The 13,223-nt window shown below is 45.3% G+C and overlaps 1 protein-coding gene across 1 annotated transcript; it reads left to right on the top strand.

Annotated features, from left to right (window-relative positions):
* The first annotated feature begins 1,035 nt into the window (after nucleotides 1-1,035).
* LOC115125356 (Golgi reassembly-stacking protein 1-like) lies at nucleotides 1,036-12,744 on the top strand. Its single transcript, XM_065007705.1, has 8 exons — nucleotides 1,036-1,295; nucleotides 6,085-6,165; nucleotides 8,002-8,205; nucleotides 8,384-8,470; nucleotides 8,655-8,785; nucleotides 10,124-10,259; nucleotides 12,398-12,485; nucleotides 12,698-12,744. The coding sequence occupies exons 1-8, from the start codon at nucleotides 1,233-1,235 to the stop codon at nucleotides 12,742-12,744; spliced, it is 837 nt and encodes a 278-aa protein (XP_064863777.1). The 5' UTR covers nucleotides 1,036-1,232.
* The last annotated feature ends 479 nt before the right edge of the window (nucleotides 12,745-13,223 follow it).

The raw sequence follows: 13,223 nt of genomic DNA, 5'->3' as shown, positions 1-13,223 counted from the left end.
TGAACCATTAACAATTAATGAACATGCACCTGTGGAACGGTCGTTAAGACACTAACAGCTTACAGACGGTAGGCAATTAAGGTCACAGTTATGAAAACTTAGGACACTAAAGAGGCCTTTCTACTGACTCTGAAAAACACCAAAAGAAAGATGCCTGAGGCATGAGGACTGCAGATGTGGCCAGGGCAATAATTTGCTATGTCCGTACTGGGAGACGCCTAAGACAGCACTACAGGGAGACAGGATAGACAGCTGATCATCCTCACGGTGGCGAGGACACTGTTGTTTCAACGCCATTGTCAACCTAATGTGTGGAATCTACGTTGAAAACACATTTGAATTTACAAAATGTCATTAACCAGTATGGTTTGCATCTCATTTCAACCATCATTGAAAACATTGAAATTGGGGTAAAACTTCAACTCAAACACAATAACTTAACCCAACTAACAGGTTGTTAAAGCAATCTAATGTTGCAATTGCGTTGAAAATAAGGTTTGGGTTAAGGGCCCTGCACAGCGGTGCTCTATATGGTGCTCTGTGGAGGTCACCTGCTCTGTCACACTTTTTGGGCCTGGAGGACAGTCTGAGGCCTTTGACTGGGGCAAGAAGCTGGCTGGAATGGCAGCCTTGCAGAGATCAGGCAACCGCTCCATGGGTCGGCCCCCCTTCCCTGAATGGCAGCCTTGCAGAGATCAGGCAACCGCTCCATGGGTCAGCCCCCCTTCCCTGAGTTGGCCCCACCCTCTCCCCCTCCTTTCCCTGGTGCAGGGAGCTGGGTGGATGGCTTGGACGCCCCCTGGTGGACATAAGCATTCAAATCACCTGTCAATGGACAGGTGTAAAGAACACGTGTAAAAATGACTTTAACAAGCTTTCAAATGACCTGTTAACTCACACTGGGCAGGTGAAAAAATCACGTCTACAAAAAAATACTTTTGACACTTGTAATAATCATTTGTCAGTTGCCTTTTTCAAGTGTTAAGACGATTTGTACCTTTTATCTTTTCTTACTAATCGAACACAGAGTGGACTTCACATCTTTGCTCCAGGCTGTGAATCCACACCGCTCGATGCGTCTGGCACGTCGTCTCTGTTTGTTACTTTAGCCTGGCTGCATACAGAGGTGTTTCTGTGCGACGTGGAGGCATTTCTCCTCGGCTAAGACAACACATTCAAAATGACAGGACTACCTCACCTTAGTTAAAAAACAACTGGAACGGTAGTTTGCGATGGGCATAAGTCAAAGCTCAATAGTACCCGACGGGGGGACAAGTGGATACCATGTCCATGGGGTAGGTTGCTAATGACTGCTAGCCAGCCTAGCAAACAGTATAGTAGGATTTCAAGACACTGTGCCGTTATATATATATATATTTAGCAGAAATCAGCAACTTTGACATCTAGACTGCCTTCTGCTCTGTAACGTTATGTCTGTGATAATGAGGAGGCACTGACACATCTCTTTTCCTCTGCTTGGTTCGTTACACCATCAGCTATACTGTGTACAATCTATTGGTTGCGTTTTGGGGACTAACTTCTGCAGTGCCATGTTACTAGGAGATAACTTTATGTGTGTTATATATATGTATAAAGGACATCACGCTGCTTGCTTTAGTGAGTCACTCCCGTTTCGGCCCTGACGCGAACCCGGGACCTCTGCCTGGTTCACACACGTCACCGCCCTACTGAAGGGTTTTACCGGTTGTCACCGCACTACTGAAGCGTTTTACCGGTTGTCACCGCACTACTGAAGCGTTTTACCGGTTGTCACCGCCCTACTGAAGCGTTTTACCGGTTGTCACCGCACTACTGAAGCGTTTTACCGGTTGTCGCGGCGCGAAAAAGTAGCTGGAGTAAGTTTCACATGTCCCCATGTGCTACATATGTCATTGGGAGCTAATAAGCAGTGGTCAAGTGTTATTTTTGAACCCCGCCGGTGAGAGGGTACCAGAAGTGTAAATGACGTCATCATTCCCACAATCAGAGTTTGTGCGGACAGATGTCGGCAGCCTGTCATTATCCAACAGGGATCATCAACTAGCTGTTATAGAATATGCATAACATGCAGCCTCCAATTGCAACGTATGTCTATGCCCACACATATTGTCTCAAACATTTTCTTTTTTTTAATAGCCTCAAACACCACGTTAGTCATACCTAATTTCACACCACGTCATCATCACTGATAATTCTTCACGTTTTACCTACCGTTGACAGCCCAAACTGCATCTCTATTCCAATCATTTGATTGGTCACAATCCGTTTCAAATCTTCTCCGTTGGTGAGCGGATTAGAGCAGATGATGCCAGTGGTGGAGAGAGACCCAACTGTCATACTTCTGTAAAAGTAAAGATATCTTCATAGAAAATGACTCAAGTAAAAGTCTAAAAGTATTTGGTTTAAAATATACTTAAGTATCAACAGTAAAAGTATAAATCATTTCAAATTCTTTATATTAAGCAAACCAGATGGCACCATTTTCTAGTTTTTATTTATTTACGGATAGCCAGGGGCACGCTCCAACACTCAGACATCATTTACAAACAGCCAGGGACTCACTCCAACACTCAGACATAATTTACAAGCAAAACATGACGGTTTAGTGAGTCCTCCAGATCAGATGCAGTAGGGATGACCAGGGATGTTCTCTGTTTAGTGAGTCCTCCAGATCAGAGGCAGTAGGGATGACCAGGGATGTTCTCTGTTTAGTGAGTCCTCCAGATCAGAGGCAGTAGGAATGACCTGGAGTGTTCTCTGTTTAGTGAGTCCTCCAGATCAGAGGCAGTAGGGATGACCAGGGATGTTCTCTGTTTAGTGAGTCCTCCAGATCAGAGGCAGTAGGGATGACCAGGGATGTTCTCTGTTTAGTGAGTCCTCCAGATCAGAGGCAGTAGGGATGACCAGGGATGTTCTCTGTTTAGTGAGTCCTCCAGATCAGAGGCAGTAGGGATGACCAGGGATGTTCTCTGTTTAGTGAGTCCTCCAGATCAGAGGCAGTAGGGATGACCAGGGATGTTCTCTGTTTAGTGAGTCCTCCAGACCAGAGGCAGTAGAGATGACCAGGGATGTTCTCTGTTTAGTGAGTCCTCCAGATCAGACGCAGTAGGGAGGACCAGGGATGTTCTCTGTTTAGTGAGTCCTCCAGATCAGAGGCAGTAGGGATGACCAGGGATGTTCGGTTGATCAAATCAGATGTTATTTGTCACATGCGCCGAATACAACAGGTGTAGACCTTACAGTGAAATGCTTACTTACAAGCCCTTAACCAACATTGCGGTTAGTCGAGGTAATTGAGGTGATGTGTACCTGTATGTGGAGTTATTAAAGTGACTATACATAGATAATAACAGAGTAGCAGCAGTGTAAAAGATGGTGGTGGGGAAATGCCAATAGTCTGGGTAGCCATTAGAGTAGATGTTCAGGAGTCTTATGGCTTGGGGTGCATGAATTGGAATATTTTTCTGTCCTGCTAAGCAAAAAAAAAATGTAAAGACGACTACTTTTGGGTGTCAAGGAAAATGTACGGAGTAAAAAATAAAATATTTTCTTAAGGAATGTAGTGAAGTAAAAGTAGTAGTAATATATATAAATAGTAAAGTACAGATACCACAGTGGCAAAACTGTGGACCCTTTGCAATTACCTGGATTTCTGCATAAATTGGTCGTAAAATTTGATCTGATCTTCATCTAAGTCACAACAATAGACACACACAGTCTGCTTAAACTAATAACACACAAACAATTATATGTTTTCATGTCTTTATTGAACACACCGTGTCAACATTCACAGTGCAGGTTGGAAAAGTATGTGAACCCTTGGATTTAATAACTGGTTGACCCTCCTTTGGCAGCAATAACCTCAACCAAACGTTTTCTGTAGTTGTGGATCAGACCTGCACAACGGTCAGGAGGAATTTTGGACCATTACTCTTTACAAAACTGTTTCAGTTCAGCAATATTCTTGGGATGTCTGGTGTGAACTGCTCTCTTGAAGTCATGCCACAGCGTCTCAATCGGGTTGAGGTCAGGACTCTGACTGGGCCACTCCAGAAGGTGTATTTTCTTCTGTTGAAGCCATTCTGTTGTTGATTTACTTCTGTGTTTTGGGTCGTTGTCCTGTTGCATCACCCAACTTCTGTTGAGCTTCAATTGGTGGACAGATAGCCTAACATTCTCCTGCAAAATGTCTTGATTAACTTGGGAATTCATTTTTCCGTCGATGATAGCAAGCTGTCCAGGCCCTGAGGCAGCAAGCAGCCCCAAACCATGATGCTCCCTCCACCAGACTTTACAGTTGGGATGAGGTTTTGATGTTGGTGTGCTGTGCCTTTTTTTCTCCACAAATAATGTTGTGTGTTCCTTCCAAACAACTCAACTGTAGTTTCATCTGTCCAAAGGATATTTTGCCAGTAGCGTAGTAGTGGAACATCCAGGTTCTCTTTTGCAAATTTCAGACATGCAGCAATGTTTTTTTGGACAGCAGTGGCTTCTTCCGTGTTGTCCTCACATGAACACCCTTCTTGTTTAGTGTTTTACATATGCGCAGTTTGAGCTACTGGAAGTGACGTTGCAGGCTAGCTCAGTGCTGCCCCCTCTCAATGATTAACTCTAGTTGAAGGCCAACCGGGGTACTGCAGGCTAGCTCAGTGCTGCCCCCTCTCAATGATTAACTCAAGTTGAAGGTCAACCGGGGTACTGCAGGCTAGCTCAGTGCTGCCCCCTCTGAATGATTAACTCAAGTTGAAGGTCAACCGGGGTACTGCAGGCTAGCTCAGTGCTGCCCCCTCTCAATGATTAACTCAAGTTGAAGGTCAACCGGGGTACTGCAGGCTAGCTCAGTGCTGCCCCCTCTGAATGATTAACTCAAGTTGAAGGTCAACCGGGGTACTGCAGGCTAGCTCAGTGCTGCCCCCTCTGAATGATTAACTCTAGTTGAAGGCCAACCGGGGTACTGCAGGCTAGCTCAGTGCTGCCCCCTCTCAATGATTAACTCTAGTTGAAGGTCAACCGGGGTACTGCAGGCTAGCTCAGTGCTGCCCCCTCTCAATGATTAACTCAAGTTGAAGGTCAACCGGGGTACTGCAGGCTGGCTCAGTGCTGCCCCCTCTCAATGATTAACTCTAGTTGAAGGTCAACCGGGGTACTGCAGGCTAGCTCAGTGCTGCCCCCTCTGAATGATTAACTCTAGTTGAAGGTCAACCGGGGTACTGCAGGCTGCCATTAACAAATAAATTATCCTTCTGTGTGCGATTTTGTTTTTGTAAATAATCGGTTCAAGAACATGTTAGAAACCAAGGTGTTAGAAACCAAGGTGTGTTAGAAACCAAGGTGTGTTAGAAACCAAGGTGTGTTAGAAACCAAGGACATGTTAGAAACCAAGGTGTGTTAGAAACCAAGGTGTGTTAGAAACCAAGGTGTGTTAGAAACCAAGGACATGTTAGAAACCAAGGTGTGTTAGAAACCAAGGTGTGTTAGAAACCAAGGTGTGTTAGAAACCAAGGTGTGTTAGAAACCAAGGACATGTTAGAAACCAAGGACATGTTAGAAACCAAGGACATGTTAGAAACCAAGGACATGTTAGAAACCAAGGACATGTTAGAAACCAAGGTGTGTTAGAAACCAAGGTGTGTTAGAAACCATCTCTTGGTACCATGATTGTATTTATTTACACCAAGATTGACCACTGATATGGTCATTTTTCCTGTTCACTATCCAATTTAGTTAAAACAATACCTGCAGTACCACGGCCTGCCTTGAACCTCAGTGGCTTCAATGAGAATCCAGGCAGTCGTTGTCCCCTGGATGAAACCTGCTGTAAACACATGTTAGTTACTTATTCTCTATTTCCAGATCCAAGACAACTCCCCTGTAAACACATGTTAGTTACTTATTCTCTATTTCCAGATCCAAGACAACTCCCCTGTAAACACATGTTAGTTACTTATTCTCTATTTCCAGATCCAAGACAACTCCCCTGTAAACACATGTTAGTTACCATTTCCAGATCTCCCTGTAAACACATGTTTGATCCAAGACAACTCCCCTGTAAACACATGTTAGTTACTTATTCTCTATTTCCAGATCCAAGACAACTCCCCTGCACACCATGCTGGTTTGGAGCCATTCTTTGACTTCATCCTATCAATAGGAAACACCAGACTGGTGAGTTATAGGGACAGAGGGATTCATTAACACCAGACTGGTGAGTTATGGGGACAGAGGGATTCATTAACACCAGACTGGTGAGTTATGGGGACAGAGGGATTCATTAACACCAGACTGGTGAGTTATGGGGACAGAGGGATTCATTAACACCAGACTGGTGAGTTATGGGGACAGAGGATTCATTAACACCAGACTGGTGAGTTATGGGGACAGAGGGATTCATTAACACCAGACTGGTGAGTTATGGGGACAGAGGGATTCATTAACACCAGACTGGTGAGTTATAGGGACAGAGGGATTCATTAACACCAGACTGAGTTAAGGGAACAGAGGGATTCATTAACACCAGACTGAACAGAGGGATTCATTAACACCAGACTGAGTTATGGGAACAGAGGGATTCATTAACACCAGACTGGTGAGTTGTGGGGACAGAGGGATTCATTTAATACCAGACTGGTGAGTTATAGGGACAGAGGGATTCATTAACACCAGACTGGTGAGTTATGGGGACAGAGGGATTCATTAACACCAGACTGGTGAGTTATGGGGACAGAGTGATTCATTAACACCAGACTGGTGAGTTATGGGGACAGAGTGATTCATTAACACCAGACTGGTGAGTTATGGGGACAGAGGGATTCATTAACACCAGACTGGTGAGTTATAGGGACAGAGGGATTCATTAACACCAGACTGGTGAGTTATGGGGACAGAGGGATTCATTAACACCAGACTGGTGAGTTATAGGGACAGGGGGATTCATTAACACCAGACTGGTGAGTTATGGGGACAGAGGGATTCATTAACACCAGACTGGTGAGTTATGGGGACAGAGGGATTCATTAACACCAGACTGGTGAGTTATGGGGACAGAGGGATTCATTAACACCAGACTGGTGAGTTATGGGGACAGAGGGATTCATTAACACCAGACTGGTGAGTTATGGGGACAGAGGGATTCATTAACACCAGACTGGTGAGTTATGGGGACAGAGGGATTCATTAACACCAGACTGGTGAGTTATGGGGACAGAGGGATTCATTAACACCAGACTGGTGAGTTATGGGGACAGAGGGATTCATTAACACCAGACTGGTGAGTTATAGGGACAGAGGGATTCATTAACACCAGACTGAGTTATGGGAACAGAGGGATTCATTAACACCAGACTGAGTTATGGGAACAGAGGGATTCATTAACACCAGACTGAGTTATGGGAACAGAGGGATTCATTAACACCAGACTGAGTTATGGGGACAGAGGGATTCATTAACACCAGACTGGTGAGTTATGGGGACAGAGGGATTCAGACTGGGATTCATTAACACCAGACTGTGTGGGTTCCTGTCACTGTGTCTTTATGAACAGGGACAGATGAACAGGTGTGTCATTACTGTGTCTTTACAGGTGTGTGGGTACCTGTCAGACTGTCACTGTGTCTTTATGAACAGGTGTGTGGGTACCTGTCACTGTGTCTTTATGAACAGGTGTGTGGGTACCTGTCACTGTGTCTTTATGAACAGGTGTGTGGGTACCTGTCACTGTGTCTTTATGAACAGGTGTGTGGGTTCCTGTCACTGTCTTTATGAACAGCTGTGTGGGTACCTGTCACTGTGTCTTTATGAACAGGTGTGTGGGTAGCTGTCACTGTGTCTTTATGAACAGGTGTGTGGGTAGCTGTCACTGTGTCTTTATGAACAGGTGTGTGGGTACTGTCACTGTGTCTTTATGAACAGGTGTGTGGGTACCTGTCACTGTGTCTTTATGAACAGGTGTGTGGGTACTGTGTATTTTAGCTGACAGCTGTTTTTACCCTCTCCTCACTCCAGAACAGAGAGAATGACCTGCTGAAGGCCCTTCTGAAGGCCAACGTGGAGAAGGCAGTGAGGCTGGAGGTGTGGAGCAACAAGGCTCTTAGGGTCAGAGAGCTGGAGGTGGTTCCTAGCAACATGTGGGGGGGCCAGGGGCTCCTGGGGGCTTCTGTACGCTTCTGCAGCTTCCAGGGAGCCCATGAGAAGGTCTGGCACGTCCTGGTGAGTTCGGACAAGTCACAGTAGAGCCTCTGTTGTTCCTTTGTTATCATAGAACTCATGTAGCCTCATGTCCAGGACTCTAGTGGCTTTATACACGGCAGACACCACATCACATCACCTCTGGGGTTTTCAATTAGTTTGTAAGATCAGAAATTAAAACTTCTTCCTTTTCTTTCAGGATGTGGAATCTAATTCCCCAGCAGCGTTGGCTGGCTTGCAGGCACACCAAGACTTCATTGTTGGAGCGGACCAGGTGTTGCAAGATGTACGATTAAGACCAGTAACCTATTGTTTGCATGGGAAATCCATTTCACCAAATATTTTAACTTTTTCAAAGTTAGAAATTGCTGAAAGATATTTTTTGTTCACTGTTCGCTGGCATGTTTTTCCTCCCAGATCGCCCTTTTCTCTTACTGCAGTGTCTATGATTGTGTTGTTTCACTCTGCAGTCTGAGGACTTGTTCACCCTGATCGAGAGCAACGAGGGCAAGCCTCTGAAGCTGCTGGTCTACAACACTGGGACAGACCTCTGTAGAGAGCTGGTGGTTACCCCCAATGGAGCCTGGGGCGGAGAGGGCAGGTAAACCTCTCTCCACTCTAACAGACTGTATCAACCTCTTTTAGGAGAGAACGTCTGTTAATATCCCGCTACCGCTTCATACCCTGCTACAACCTTTAGCAACGGGTATGTTCACAATATACCATACCCCCTTAGCAACGGGTATATTCACAATATACCATACCCCCTTAGCAACGGGTATATTCACAATATACCATACCCCGGGTATGTTCAAATATACCATACCCTTAGGGTATATTCACAATATCACAATATACCATACCCTTAGCAACGGGTATATTCACAATATACCATACCCCCTTAGCAACGGGTATGTTCACAATATACCATACCCCCTTAGCAATGGGTATATTCACAATATACCATACCCCCTTAGCAATGGGTATATTCACAATATACCATACCCCCTTAGCAATGGGTATATTCACAATATACCATACCCCCTTAGCAACGGGTATGTTCACAATATACCATACCCCCTTAGCAACGGGTATATTCACAATATACCATACCCCCTTAGCAATGGGTATATTCACAATATACCATACCCCAACGGGTATATTCACAATATACCATACCCTTAGCAACGGGTATATTCACAATATACCATACCCCCCCGTTAGCAAATATACCATACCCCCTTAGGGTATATTCACAATATACCATACCCCTTAGCAACGGGTATGTTCACAATATACCATACCCCTTAGCAACGGGTATGTTCACAATATACCATACCCTTAGCAACGGGTATGTTCACAATATACCATACCCCTTAGCAACGGGTATGTTCAGCAATATACCATACCCCCTTAGCAACGGTATGTTCACAATATACCATACCCCCTTTAGCAACGGGTATGTTCACAATATACCATACCCCCTTAGCAACGGGTTCACAATGTACCATCCCCCAGCAACGGGTATATTCACAATATACCATACCCCCTTAGCAACGGGTATGTTCACAATATACCATACCCCCTTAGCAACGGGTATGTTCACAATATACCATACCCCCTTAGCAACGGGTATGTTCACAATATACCATACCCCCTTAGCAACGGGTATGTTCACAATATACCATACCCCCTTAGCAACGGGTATATTCACAATATACCATACCCCCTTAGCAACGGGTATGTTCACAATATACCATACCCCCTTAGCAACGGGTATGTTCACAATATACCATAGCCCCTTAGCAACAGGTATATTCACAATATACCATAGCCCCTTAGCAACAGGTATATTCACAATATACCATAGCCCCTTAGCAACAGGTATATTCACAATATACCATAGCCCCTCCAGGAATATTGTTTAATTCTATCTCAGCTTAGGTTGTGGTATTGGATACGGCTACTTGCACCGAATCCCAAGCTGTCCTGTTAACCTGAACAGCCATGGGGCCCTTCCTTTACCTGATGACAACAGCAGAACCCGAGAGATCCCCCCTGGCCACCACACTGAGGTAAACACCTTCACATCTCACCTCTCGTTCCCTTTCAGACGAGACAGTTTTACTGACGGGTGATAAACGGTTAGGATTTCTTTTAGATAAATATTATACATTTCCTTTGAGTGTATTTAGAATGATATGTAGCTAAGTTACATGTTTTATTTAAACTTTATTTACCTAAGAGGCCCTTTATGATGGAGAGCAAATACATCCAGGATATACAGTAGTAGCACTGTCTGTCATTTCAAGTTCCCTTTAACCTCTCCATCTGGTCTTAACCTCTCCATCTGGTCTTAACCTCTCCATCTGGCCTTAACCTCTCCATCTGGCCTTAACCTCTACCTTAACCTCTCCACCTGGCCTTAACCTCTCCACCTGGCCTTAACCTCTCCAGCTGGCCTTAACCTCTACCTTAACCTCTCCATCTGGTCTTAACCTCTACCTTAACCTCTCCATCTGGTCTTAACCTCTCCATCTGGTCTTAACCTCTCCATCTGGCCTTAACCTCTCCATCTGGCCTTAACCTCTCCATCTGGCCTTAACCTCTCCATCTGGTCTTAAAGTCTCCATCTGGCCTTAACCTCTCCATCTGGCCTTAACCTCTCCATCTGGCCTTAACCTCTCCATCTGGCCTTAACCGCTCCATCTGGCCTTAACCTCTCCATCTGGCCTTAACCTCTCCATCTGGTCTTAACCTCTACCTTAACCTCTCCATCTGGCCTTAACCTCTCCATCTGGTCTTAACCTCTACCTTAACCTCTCCATCTGGTCTTAACCTCTCCATCTGGTCTTAACCTCTACCTTAACCTCTCCATCTGGTCTTAACCTCTACACCTGGTCTTAACCTCTCCATCTGGCCTTAACCTCTCCACCTGGTCTTAACCTCTACATCTGGTCTTAACCTCTCCGTCTGGTCTTAACCTCTCCGTCTGGTCTTAACCTCTCCGTCTGGTCTTAACCTCTCCGTCTGGTCTTAACCTCTCCGTCTGGACTTAACCTCTCCGTCTGGACTTAACCTCTCCGTCTGGTCTTAACCTCTCCGTCTGGCCTTAACCTCTCCGTCTGGCCTTAACCTCTCCGTCTGGTCTTAACCTCTCCGTCTGGCTTAACCTCTCCGTCTGGTCTTAACCTCTCCGTCTGGAACCTCTTAAACCTCTCCGTCTGGTCTTAACCTCTCCGTCTGGACTTAACCTCTCCGTCTGGAACTTAACCTCTCCGTCTGGCCTAACTCTCCGTCTGGAAACCTCTCCGTCTGGTCTTAACCTCTCCGTCTGGTCTTAACCTCTCCGTCTGGTCTTAACCTCTCCGTCTGGTCTTAACCTCTCCGTCTGGACTTAACCTCTCCGTCTGGTCTTAACCTCTCCGTCTGGACTTAACCTCTCCGTCTGGACTTAACCTCTCCGTCTGGCCTTAACCTCTCCGTCTGGCCGTAACCTCTCCGTCTGGCCGTAACCTCTCCGTCTGGTCGTAACCTCTCCGTCTGGTCTTAACCTCTCCGTCTGGCCGTAACCTCTCCGTCACCTCTCCGTCTGGCCGTCACCTCTCCGTCTGGCCTTAACCTCTCCGTCTGGCCTTAACCTCCTCCATCTGGCCTTAACATTTACATTTAAGTCATTTAGCAGACGCTCTTATCCAGAGCGACTTACAAATTGGTGCATTCACCTTATGACATCCAGTGGAGCAGCCACTTTACAATAGTGCATCTAAATCTTTTAAGGGGGGGGGGTGAGAAGGATTACTAACCTCTCCATCTGGCCTTAACCTCTCCATCTGGCCTTAACCTCTACTTAACCTCTCCATTTGGTCTTAACCTCTGAATCTGGTCTTAACCTCTCCATCTGGTCTTAACCTCTGAATCTGGTCTTAACCTCTGAATCTGGTCTTAACCTCTCAATCTGGTCTTAACCTCTCCATCTGGTCTTAACCTCTCCATCTGGTCTTAACCTCTCCATCTGGTCTTAACCTCTCCATCTGGTCTTAACCTCTCCATCTGGTCTCAACCTCTGAATCTGGTCTTAACCTCTGAATCTGGTCTTAACCTCTGAATCTGGTCTTAACCTCTGAATCTGGTCTTCACCTCTCCATTTGGTCTTAACCTCTCCATCTGGTCTTAACCTCTCCATCTGGTCTTAACCTCTGAATCTGGTCAGCCGGGTGAAGGAGTGTTGGGTCCGCAGCAGCCCATCCAGGTCCCCTCTCTACATCTACCTCCTCCCATCCAGAGAATCATGGACCCAGGTAACCTTCTACTCAGGAAATAATAGAATCATTAGGGCCAGTTTCCCAGACACAGATTAAGCCTGGTCCTGGACTAAAAAGCTGTTTTTAAATTCAGAATATTCATTCTTTGCGAATTCTGTTTTAACGTGGACTAGGTTTAATCTGTGTCTGGGAATCCGGCCATAAAATGCTTCAATATTTGTTGTGTTTTCTGGGTCTCTGTGTTAAAGGACTCCCCCAGAGGAAGTTGCCACCACTATGTAATTTCCTGTCCTAGAGATGAAACGCACGTTTAGGTTCCACCTCAGAAGAATGACAAGGGCTACTTATACATATTCACGAATTGGTTGCTATGTTGATAACCTTATCTAGCTAGTTTATGTCATCTAATTGTTGATGTTTGTTGTTTTACTACACCATATTCAACAGATTATCCAGCTGGCTCTATGGCTGGTTCTGGAGCTGGATTTGTCATAAGCATTGATTTAGGGAAAACTTTGACTTCTCCATCTATTGTTATCTCCAAAGTTGTGTCATCTTCCATAAATTGTGAGTCAGGTGGGAATTATAAATCCACCATAGAAATAGTTAGAAAGCTAATATTAGCTAATGCTAATATGGCGGAGCCCAGGGGGGGGCGGGTTTGCAAAAAAGCTATGATATCACGCAATTATACCATTTATAAAACGCTCAGATATATATATTCATACAGACTAAACTCAGATATAGATATATACAGGGGGTACCAGATCTATG

This window comes from Oncorhynchus nerka, linkage group LG22 (genome assembly GCF_034236695.1).
Source record: "Oncorhynchus nerka isolate Pitt River linkage group LG22, Oner_Uvic_2.0, whole genome shotgun sequence".
Classification (NCBI taxonomy): Eukaryota; Metazoa; Chordata; class Actinopteri; order Salmoniformes; family Salmonidae; genus Oncorhynchus; species Oncorhynchus nerka.
Note: the sequence above shows the minus strand (reverse complement) of the source record. Positions and strands in the feature narration are given on the sequence as shown.